The sequence below is a fragment of the Odocoileus virginianus genome, chromosome 1 (genome assembly GCF_023699985.2).
Source record: "Odocoileus virginianus isolate 20LAN1187 ecotype Illinois chromosome 1, Ovbor_1.2, whole genome shotgun sequence".
Lineage (NCBI taxonomy): Eukaryota > Metazoa > Chordata > Mammalia > Artiodactyla > Cervidae > Odocoileus > Odocoileus virginianus.
In genome coordinates, this window is record NC_069674.1 from 44,433,272 (window position 1) to 44,445,583 (window position 12,312).

General features: G+C 35.4%; 1 protein-coding gene across 12 annotated transcripts in view; it reads right to left on the bottom strand.

Annotated features, from left to right (window-relative positions):
• ADAM22 (ADAM metallopeptidase domain 22) overlaps positions 1-12,312 on the bottom strand; it is a 226,019-nt gene that overhangs the window by 24,744 nt on the left and 188,963 nt on the right. For 10 of the 12 annotated variants that reach the window (XM_070467439.1, XM_070467450.1, XM_070467442.1 and 7 more), the window contains exons 25-26: positions 8,902-8,992; positions 5,797-5,814 (exon numbers count right to left, since the gene is read on the bottom strand). In XM_070467439.1, the coding sequence (XP_070323540.1) occupies positions 5,797-5,814; positions 8,902-8,992 (109 nt within the window). The remainder of the gene's footprint in view (positions 1-5,796; positions 5,815-8,901; positions 8,993-12,312) is intronic. The other 2 variants (XM_070467464.1, XM_070467486.1) reach the window with 1 other exon arrangement.

Here is a 12,312-nt window from a genome sequence, read left to right on the forward strand (position 1 = left end):
AATTGACATAAAGCACCTGTATTAACTTGTGTGATCTATCTCTCCCCTTTAAGGAAATCAAATTTCTCATTAGATTTGTATGTAGGATTAATATAATTCTTTGATACATATTCTTTCAAAATATTTGTGGCTTCAGATCATAAATGTAATCTTTTTTTCTCCCAGGATATTATGAAACATTAATTTATAGAAAAGACATGTAATTCCCATATTTATACTGTTAGTAACACAAATGATATATCTGTTTATGGAAGAGATCTTTAACTCTCTGGAATAATATTTTCTGTCTTGCCTCCTATCAGTAAAATGCTCTATCAATTTTTTGAAAAATAAAATCAAAGTTTTGTAAGTTGCCTCAGGTAGGATAATTGCCTTTTGTATCATACCAATACTTACAAAAGAATTCCAAAGAACATCCCATTAACGTTACATTTCCAATGATAATCTTTATGGTTAATGAGTCATTTTTATCACTATTACCTTTAATGATAATTTTTATATGCTGATGAGATGTGCCTCACTAAATTCAAGTTTATATGCTGTGCTTACTTGCTCTGTCATGTCTGACTCTTTGCAACCCCACAGATTGTATCCTGCCAGGCTCCTCTGTCCATGGGGATTCTCCAGGCAAGAATACTAGAGTGGGTTGCCATGCTCTCCTCCAGGGGATTTTCCCAGCCCAGGGATCGAACCCAGATCTGCATTGCTAGCGGATTCTTTACCGACTGAGCCACCAGGGAAACCCAACAATACTGTAGTGGGTAGCCTGTCCCTTCTCCAGGGGATCTTCCCGACCCAGAAATCAAACCACGGTCTTCTGCATTCCAAGTGGATTCTTCACCAGCTGAGCTACCAGGGAAGCCCATAAATTCAAATCAAATAAATACAAGTTGTGACTTTACTTGACTTTGCACCCAAATTACTCCTTCTTTACATGGTTCTGGCATTCAGGCATTTACCAAAGTTTCACTTATCTGAGACTGCAGGCTTAAATGGACTGCTTCTCACAATGGATGGGGCTCAATGATTTTGCCTGTTTGTTTAAGCATGGTTAATCCTTCAATGTAATTTCTCTGCAGTCTTTTACTTTCCATCTTTTACACTGCACACAAACATCCCATATGTTACACATGCCATAAACTATGGGCTTCAGTCAAAGGGTTGAAAGGAAAATTTAAGTGCAGTGAACTTTGAGGGGCATGGCTTTGCTTTTATCATCCCAGGCAAACTAGACTCATCTCTATCTCTACCATGAAGTCTTCGAAATAAAGAAATTACACTGCATTCTTCTTAAAATTCCACAAAGAATGCATGTAACTCCTTCACACAGTAAATGCATAAAAATGTTAACAATAACAGATGATAAACTTTGTTAAAGATTTTTTAATACTATTTAACAGCCTTCACTGTCCAGAAATTTATTCTTTTCTCAATATCCAATTATATCTTATTACAAACCTATTTCTTCCTGATTAACCTTTAGTGAAGATAGAGAATATCAGGTCCCTATGATCAATAAAATACTACCTCATCATTTGTTATAAAAGACTATAAATGACCAAGTAAATGATAGCTTTAAATGTGTTAAAATTGAATTTAGTTTTTTAATCTTTATGCTTTTCTTCCTAAATTTTACTAGTTTCACAGAATTTTGGAATTAGGTGGCCTGATCAGTACTAAGTTTTATAATGGGAAAATTACCTCAAATTTCCCACAGCACAAGCAAATATTTCATACATGTGAATGAATTTTTCTATAAATAATAACCAAAAGAAAATAAAACTTATTTAGCTAAATTATTTTTCCTCAGAAAGGATTCCTGTTATAAGAAAAGTCTGATCTTTCCTTAAAGGGTCTGCTGAACCATAATATTTAACTTAATAATCCTTACACATACTCAAAATGAGATCATAATGAAAAAAATTAAGTCTTAACCTGAAGACTGAAGGAGGCACTTTTCCAAAGCTTTGCTGGTGTCTAGGCTGTCTGCTATTGGAATTGTCACATTGCTGTCTGAAGAAATGTTGTGTACTGTGTACTAAAGCAAATTGACAGATGCATGAGTATCACTATAATAATATTAAAAAAACTAAGAGAGTCTTGGGGGAAAAAAGGAGGGAGGTTTATAAGCAGAAAGTAAAGTGGCTAAAATAAGTAAGAGAGAGAAAAGAAATGGGGAAGGGGGTTTCTGCTTAAGGTATGGATCAGGAAGATATGAACTAATTATTTATTCTGATTCATATTATGTGTTCAACAATGTATGTTCATTTCAGACAAAAAAATATTGCACCTGAATAAGGATGCTTTATAAATCCAAGTTTAATGCTTTATAAATCCAAGTTTAATGAATTCAATTAACTTGAATTAAATCCAAGTTTAATTGCACCTAAATAAGGATGCTTTATAAATCCAAGTTTATTCTATTGCTATTTGCAAAACTGCCTGAAAACTAAAATTCAAAATTCTAATTTTTATTGCAAAGTATATAGCTGCTAACTCCTAAAGCAATTATGCTAAAATAAAATTATGCTAGAAACAATAGCATCAACTGAAAAATAGATGGAGGCCTTCCTTCCTGGAGATTTTAAAGAAAATAATCAATAGTCATCCTTCTAACTAGATAATATCTAAGAATTCTCCTTGGCTCCTCAGTCCCATGGCTCTACCCTTCACAAGATAACACTGGCAGATTATTTATTTATTTATTTATTTATTTATTTATTTATTTTTGCCATATTCACGGCATTTGGAATCCTAGTTCCCCAGCCAGGGATCTAGCCTCGCCCCCTGCACTGGACCACCAGGGAAGTCGCCAACCCTGGCAGATCTAAAATGATATAATTCATGTATGAAGTTCTGTCTCCCAGAATTGGGCTTCTATCTTTTATTAGGCAGTTTATAAACAAAAAGAAAAAGAAAAAAAGGGCTTGCTTCTAATCTTTTGGCCAGACGTGAAATTAAACCTATCACACATTCCTTCAATATAAAGAAAACCTGGGAGACACATTCTCTGGTGGGAAAATTTACCAGGTTATCAGGTTTCTTCACAGAATTACTCGCCTGACATTTCCAGTTATTAGAAAGTTATGCTGAGTTTGGCATTTCTGAGCCATTGTATCATTAATTAAAGAATCTCATAACTGGCTACATAGTTAATATGTATTTATTTATTTTTTTTTTTGTTAATATGTATTTAGTGTCAAAGCAAAGCTGTATGTTCACCAATGCTTTCACACCAGGATGTGTGGGCCTCACTCATGTCAGGAATGCTGCCTTACAACCATACCTACCTATCTCTTTCATCTGAGGATTAGAGAAACACAAAGTCTTCAGAGACCACATATTAATAACTTTCCTTACTAGAATGCTTCATAGATTACAAAGAACTTCATCTGCATTTGGAATTGGGGAAAGTTTAAGTGATTTCCCAAGACCACATACTAGCAGGTAGATTTCTGATTCATTCTAGATTGATCCTCCCACCATGGAACCTCAGGGCAAAACTTAATTTAAAAGCAACTCAAATTTTTTATTTCTATTCCCTGGCATCCTTTGGAATTGGGCACATCTTTCTTGGAATATCTTCAGATATTTTCACAAGATTGTAAATTTCCTAATGTAGGTTTTGGCCCATTGGTCTTATCACCTTCTCTATAACCACTAAGATACATTCTAATAAAAAGACAGTCCTTCAGAAGATATTTATATATTCACAACTTCCTGATCTAAAGCTCATTCCTTGCAGCTTCTCCATTTTAACAATTATTATATAACCATATATAATACCTGGAAAATCCCATGGACAGAGGAGCCTGGTAGGCTACAGTCCATGGGGTTGGAAAGAGTCAGACACGACTGAGCAACTTCACGCTCACTTTCACTTTTCATATAACGCTAAGATTCATTGGCTACAGACAATCATAAGGGCAAAATAAATAAAATTTGTGCTGAAATATATAAAAAAAAATAGTACCTGCTAAAAAGTGACAACTCTCAAAATATGAACTAGACTTCAAAGAGTATCCAGATTGATGAAATGGTGACTCAGTATTCATCATATACTGGTAATACTCCCAGGAGTACCAGGAGGCATGAAATTACATCAGGCACAAAAAAGATATTTCTAACAAAAATTTTCTTAACTGGACCTATGCATATATTGAGTTAGAATAAGAAACTGGTGCTCAGGTTTACATATTTACCATTTCTTTTGCAATGTAGGCAATTCCTTTATTCTGGAGAATACCCCTGGTGAGAACACGTCTTAGAGCACCATAACAATTTTGCTTATGTTACGTATTTATGACACTGTGCTTTCCTTTTCAAAGAGTCAGCAATATTAAATTACACTACAGCCTTAATTCTTACGGAAATGGAGTTAAATCACCAGTTTTTTATCTGTGTAGTATAATTTTACTTTTCACTGAAGAAAGCCACCAAACTTACATTTCTCCTATAACTGATCAACATCTACCCAACAGCAAGCATAAATAGCTTTGGCTTTTCTTCAGTGTTTTTTGGACACAGAGTTTAAAACATGTCACAAAGAAGTCTATTTCCTTTATTTAAATAATTTTATTTCAGTTTTACTTTCTCCATTAATGTTAGAAGTCAGTGACTCCAGAACAAGGTCATTATTTTCTAATATCTATGGCTAACCAGCCAGGATCTCAACGGGTGCCCTGTGGGTACCACTTGTGGCTAAAGCCTTATACAGATTTTAAATTATAACTTAGAAGGAAACAGAATAAAGTTTAAAATTCTAGTTTGTGAAAAAAAAATGAAAGCTGTGGCTAGGGTCTGATAAAGTGTCGTATTTATTACACCTTATTTCTAATCTGCCTCAGACATTTCCTACAGCTGTGGGAAAAGTTAGGAACCTGCATAGGCATCTTGGGTACAAAACTAGTACTATATGATGTGGTCTTAGACAGTCAATTTCCAGAATATTTTAATTTTTTGGTATCAATAGTTAATAGTAATTATAAGTTTTTAAACGTGAAAAGTGAGGCTCAACATGGGCTAATTTAGATTTAGAAAAAATAGGCAAGTTTTACCCAACTACATGAATGCTTTGTATCTCTTTAGACACTGCTGGCTAAACATAGATTTTAAGGTTATATGAATAGAGTGCCTGACTTTATGGGCTTTTAATTAAAAAAAAATAGTGCAGTAGGCAGAGATTATTGCTATGCAAATTATTTCTTTCAATACCTGTATAATTATCTAATCTGTAAAAAAAAAAAAATTCTTATGCAGAGATAAAACAGATTGCTCAAATGCCAAGATGCTCTCCTGATCACAATAGTGTGCCTATATAAATTTTATCATTCATTAATGAAAGTTAGTAAAATAACAACAATCACTAAAAATAAATTCCTTTAGAAATCATTGGGCAAGAAAAGTGTTATAAAGGTGAAGAAAAGCCAATCAACTAATGTAAACAAAGGTGACACCTTAACATAAAGGAATTTTGTTTCAGGTAGGCAAAAATCAACTTCTAAATATATATTACTATAAAAGTAACACAAATAAGAATGACTAATTATAGTTTTGTTGGACACAAAACCATTAAAACTAAATAATGATAGATCTATTTTAAACTAACACATTCCACGGCAGCAGTACTGAAATGATCATTTCAAGGCCATGAAAAATCAAGGTTAGTTTATGACCACTACAACATAAAAACAAAAGTAAACTTAATTTATAAGGTGTGTATGAATTCCAAAGATGATAACAAGATTTAAACCTTTTGGTTTTCAGTTATATGTTCAGATTATTCTTATCACATACCTCTGCTCTCGATAGTTTCTTTTTATGGACAAGAAGAGAGAGAGAGAGAAATAATTAGTTACCTAAAAAAATACATTAAGAGAAATCACTAAACATAAAAGCTTTTGATGAAAGATCTCCACTAGAATTTCTAATTGCAGAACTAAAATGAAAATCAAAAACACAGTCTTCCCTCCCCCGCCTCACACACACACACACACACACACACACACACACACACTCACACACTCACATACACAAATTTCACTTCATCTTTTGGAAGAAATGACACCAAAGGGTTAGTGACAACATTTTCAAGTAACCATTGTTTAAAAGCATAAAGCTTCAGTTATTAAAAAGTAATTGTTCTCTCAATGTCAACTGTATCATATTAAACATTTAGTAATGTCCTAAAGTCAACCTTATTTCAAACACAGGTTTTCAGACATGCACATTGATTTAAATAAGGAAATTAGTTAAGTTACTTATATATATTAAATGTGTTTTCATGCAAATAAAAATTATAATTCATTCTTTTTGGAGTATATGCCACAAACTAGAGCTCTTCCTAAGAATTTCCAATATGAAAACATAAATGTACATAAGAACATTTTGTGTATGATAGAACGAGAATTCACAGATGTTATGGACCTCCCATGTCATCACTACTTACTCACTGAAGTTTCACTGAAAGTAACTGTGGTAATACTTTGTTTAAAGTCTCCGAAAATAAAATTGCATGAGTTTCAGAATAAACCATTCTGAAACAAAAATGTGTTCTAGAGAGTGTGGTAAGGAGGTGCCAATGATTTTTAATTTTTAAATAAAACAAGCTAATTTCTATCCTGACCTAACTAGCTGTCAATATTTTGAAGACTTGTTGGAAGGTCAAGCAACTAACAAGTAGGCTCCTTCTTCCAAGATCAAGACTAATGTTGCCGTATAGATTTTGTTTGTAGCACTTTTACCTGCCAATCTACTCCATGAATTCTCTGGTTATCTTGCTTAATAATGAGCTCATGAGAGTAAAAGTGCCAATTTGATATTTAATATTTTTCATTCCTGAAACTATCATACACGGCAGAAAAATAAGCCTAAATATTTCAATTCAACATGTTTTACTTTTTATCCCCTCAGTTGATTACCTGAGCGATTCACCAGTTACAAATGAGTATTCCTCATTTCCTATTCTTTCTATTACCCCAAGACTTGGAGAAGGGGTAGAAAGTTTAATTGGAAGGATTAATGAGAAAATGAGTTCTCAAGTCCTAAATTTGCTTGGCATTTTAAATAGAATATGTGAAACAGCATATTCATGAATTTAATTACTGAATTAAAATTTCAACATCCTTATTCTATTTTTATACAAATTCTGAATAAATGTAGTAACACTAATACTTTCAACATTCGGGTTCAAATTAGTTATGAAGAGAATACTGTGGTATGAACAAGATTCTGCAAAGTACATATATTCAGAAACAAAAAAGTGAAACCACTTAAATTTCATAAAAATAAGAAATGATATACAGAAAGAAGTATTTTTCATTCTAATCATTAAAACAGACAGCACAGATAATTTCATTAGCAGTGCGATTAGATGTTCAGGTTTCATATTTTTGAAAGGATAATTTTTTCCAAGATTGTAAACATGAAATATCAGTTTGCATCAGGTGGCAGAAAACTAACAGAACTAACAATTTTGTTTTCCCTCTCGCATGACCAAATGAAATCACTGAGCTACTTCAAAATAGCAATGGTTGTGATGGCAACTACTACATGAACCTTGCACAAGGGAAGTCAAGGAAACAGTGTGACACCAAGATAGAGCTAATTCACCTGAGGTATAATGAGAGCTCAAACAACATAGGTACAGAAAAGCCTTTCTTTCAGACATATAATTTTATACTCCAAATTTTGCTGAAATCAGCTGGTACAAATATAAGCATGCAAAGTGCCAATCAATCTGCACATTACAGAGGCATTTGCTACACTATGCTAGGCCATGTTAACTATATTATGCTAAACTTTACCCTGCTGTCTGTGCTATTTGTTAACACAGCCTTGCACAAATGTCTTTCTGCATTTTAGTACTTACAACATAGAAAGTTTATCCTGGCAGTCAACTAATTACTCTCTCTTTTCAGCCAAAATAACTTCAATATTTTGACCTTACAGCCAGCAAGACCCATAAACTAAAGAGGTGTCTTTTAATTCAGTTGGATTAAAACCATGTCAGGCAGTGATAATAACGAATGATTATATACACTATGCTAGTCAATGCCTAATCAAAAAAGTTTGCCTCATTTAAGTTTTATTAAACATAAGTTATTTGAATACTAAGGAAACTTTTCACATCATAAGTTGAAGTACTTAACAAGAGAAATGAACACATTAAGTATACAAAAAGTCTGGAATGTGTGAAGTCATTTACTTAGCTAAATGCTAAGGGGATCCAATATTCAAAAGTTACATAATGTGTAACTTTTTAAATCTTGCACATAGAACCAAAGAATTGTAAACTGAACTTTGAAGCTTAAGTATTAGGTTTCTAGAAGTTGTAACTTACAGTTGAATTTTAATTTTAACACATTACCTCTCTGAAGAGTTTTTCCTTCCCACAAAACACACATATTTAACAAATAACAATGTCTTCTTCACATTTGTTGGGGAGAGGTTTGGCTCTTGGCAGGATCCCTGCTCTTAGTAGGAAGCACTAAGGAGCAGATCCTGCTCTTGATATCACCCTTGCTACTAAACACTATGCTCTCTAATACACTAACCTGCCTAGATTTGGCGGAATGGGTTTAAGTCGAGAATCTGCATCACTAAAGAGCCAACTAACACAGCCTTTGTATGAGACACAATTTAGACTGATTTGTATTTCATGTAATGGTTTTAAAATAATATTCAGTATTTTTAGAATAGATGGGAGTTAATCTCAAAATCTAAAAAATGATAAATTATTGTTACTTCTAATCATGCCAAGGATCATCATGGATTGAATATTGAACCAGACTGATTTTCACTGCAGGTTTATTTATCCAATGATACAAAAATTTCTAGAATCATTTAGATAAATATTTTAAAGTACAATTTGACAGTAATATACTGAGCCATTTCACTTACTTATAGCCCCATGCAGTAATTCCTAATATGAGCGCCAGCACTAAAATGGTGCCAGCAATTATGCCTATTATAATATTGGTACCAGCAACACCTGGGGGGAGAAAAGAAACAACGAAGATCAGTGAATACAGCTGAAATTTTGATATAAAATTCTTTCAGGAACTTTATTCTCCAGATTAATGATCATTACACTAATAACATTTGTTTTAAAAAGTGAGCATTTTTTCCTTTATATGGTTTTAATTTTACAGAAGCTTTTCCCCAAATTTTATTTATTTATTCAGATATAATTGTGACAAAACACTGTATCAGTTTCAGGCATATGACAATGATTTGATATTCCTATACATCTTGAAATTAAAAGTAGGTATTTTTAAGGGAAGAGAAATCAACCATAACTTAGCAATTTGATCAACTGTTTTTTGAAAAATAATTATTTGTGTATGTTCCCTTTTAATTCCTGTCCAGGTGCCTTTTGAATGGTTTTATTTTCCATGTATTTTTCTTGAAAATATAATGAGGTCATTGAATTAAAATAAAGAATAAAGATAAGGAGAAGAAAGGAGTATCACTATACAGCACAAAACCCCTGGGGAGGAATACTTAGAAATCATCTTTTGGACTCCAACCTCTTCCCTAGAAATTCTCGAAATGTTATTGTTCTTATCACTCCATTTTCACAACCAATGTAAGGTCCTTATTTTGTGTGATATTTTGTCTGTGTAAATATAAGCTTCTAAAGGGAGAAAACATGGCTACAGATGGTCAGGTGGCATCGATGATAAAAGACTGTAGTTCCCAGTCTTGGCAATAATGGCTGTGGTACCCGGGAAACAAAATGGAAAATACAGTCAGGTGAGCTGGAGACGTGCTGACGACCTGTGAGAGCGAGGATGCACCAGACGGCAGGGCCAGGGCAGGGCTGGAGATAAGCACTGGGTGATGGTACTGCTGTGTCCGGCAGCAACAACGGTCAGACAGGCTGCCACGCAATTCTTCATAGATCACAGCAGTGAAAGGGGCCCAGTGAGTCAAAGGACTGGACAACACGCACAAGTAAAAGCCCAAGAGCAGAAAACGCAGGCTGGAGGCCTGCCTGGCTCCTGGCTCAGAAGACCTGTTTGGTTGATAAAGACTTTATACCCCGTGTTAAATTGCAGGGCTCTCACCCAGGGCAGCTTGGTTAGCTCTTTGCTGCTCTCCTGAGGAATCAAAAGCAGTAATCATGGATGACTGGAACAGATTCCAATTCCCCATGACAGAGTGGCAGCCTCTCTGTCTGGGAGCCCTCGGGAGTCACACGGGAGAGAAGGACTCAGACAACCAGGAGACTGGCCTACTCCACCCTGCCCCGGTCATCTGTGGGATAGGTGGGTGCAGATACCAGAGGGCTTCTGGGGCACTGGGATTTTCCCACTCTAAGACCTAGCCCATCTCCCCTTCCTTTCTTTCCAGAGATTTAACAGGCGTGAGTGCTTAGTCACTCAGTCTGACTCTTTCCAATCCTTTCAACTAGCTTGGCACGTTCCTCTGTCCAGGGGATTTTTCAGGTAAGAATGTTGGGGTTGCCATTTCCTTCCTCAGGGGATCTTCCCAACCCAGGGACTGAACCAGCATCTTCTGTGTCTTCTGCATTGCAGACAGATTCTTTACCCACTGAGCCATGGGGAAAGCTCCAGAAATTTAACAGGCATCAATCGACCCTGATGCTGGGAAGGAGGGCAGGAGGAGAAAGGGGTGGCACAGAATGAGATGGTTGGATGGCATCACTGACTCAATGGACATGAGTTTGAGCAAACTCTGGGATATAATGAAGGACAGGGAAGCCTGGCGTGCTGCAATCCATGGATCACAGAGTCAGACACGACTGAGCGTCTGAACAACAATAAACTCAAATGCTAGTCCTGATTGCTTCTAAGTAATAGTATGACTTTTGACAAGCCAGTTAAATCCACACACCTGAAGAGGCTTCTTTCTGCATTAAGTACAGGAACCAGCCCCACAACCATTGCTAAGACTGAAGATGCCAAAATCCTAGTCACTCTGTGAGTTTTATTATGAAAGTGACACTGACCAATACGTTTAACCTGTATGGATGATTAGAATGAAAATAATAATTCTCTCATTCTTTGGAGCTGAATGGACTTCAGGACTTGAACATTATTTTATGCAGAGGAATAGTCAATAATGAAATGATAAAAAATAGTTTAAAAAGGAACATACATCTTCAAGGTATGTCTTCTTTCCACTATCTGCATTTAATTTCTACTTCTCCATTTGGGCCACTCTTGCTTTTAGAACTACACCTGCTGCTTCTTATCCATATCAAACCCCTTCCAGGCACCTTGGCCAAGGTTACTACTTCTAGAATTACCTACAGTAGAGGCTACCAGAACTGGAGTTTAATATAGATGTAGTTCTTTAAGAGAGAATATTAAAGTTAACAAAATATTTTAAAAATCAATTCAAATTTTTCCTCATTTACTTAGTCCCAGTATATAAAACGGGGAAGGCAATGGCACCCCACTCCAGTACTCTTGCCTGGAAAATCCCATGGACGGAGGAGCCTGGTAGGCTGCAGTCCATGGGGTCACTAAGAGTCGGACACGAATGAGCAACTTCACTTTCACTTTTCACTTTCACTCATTGGAGAAGGAAATGGCAACCCACTCCAGTGTTCTGGCCTGGAGAATCCCAGGGATGGGGAAGCCTGTTGGGCTGCCGTCTATGGGGTCGCACAGGGTCAGACACGACTGAAGCGACTTAGCAGCAGTATATAAAAAGTATAAAATATAAAATCATACACTTAAAAATTTTGACTACTTTCTTCATTTAAAAGAAATACTAGGGCTTCCCTGGTGGCCCAGTGGTAAGGAATCTGCCTGCCAATGCAGGAGACACAGGTTTGATCCCTGGTCTAGGAAGATTCTATAGGCCATGGAGCAACTAAGCCTATTCACAAAAACTATTGAGCCTGTGTTCTAGAGTTCATGCTCTGCAACAGGAGAAGACACCACAACGAGAAGCCCACTCTGCAACTAGAGAGTAACCCCCGCTCACCGCAATCAGAGAAAGCCCATGCACAGCAACAAAGACCCAGCATAGCCAATAAATAAAAATGAAATTATATTTAAAAAAAGATGCTAGGATTTGTTGTTAGTCCAAATAAGTACAATACTTGGAAAATATCAGCCTGATATAGAACAAGATATGGCTAAATCAATAGACTAAGTTATATTCAATATTTCATATTACAAGATAATGGAAATAATTGGTTTCATAATGAGGGCCTCAGTTGTACACTGTAATTCATTATTATGTGGATTTAACTTATATTTGAATTATATAAAAATAATCCAAACAAAGCTTAGGAAGGGCAGTTTTCTCTTTCCTTGTGCATAAAGGCAACAT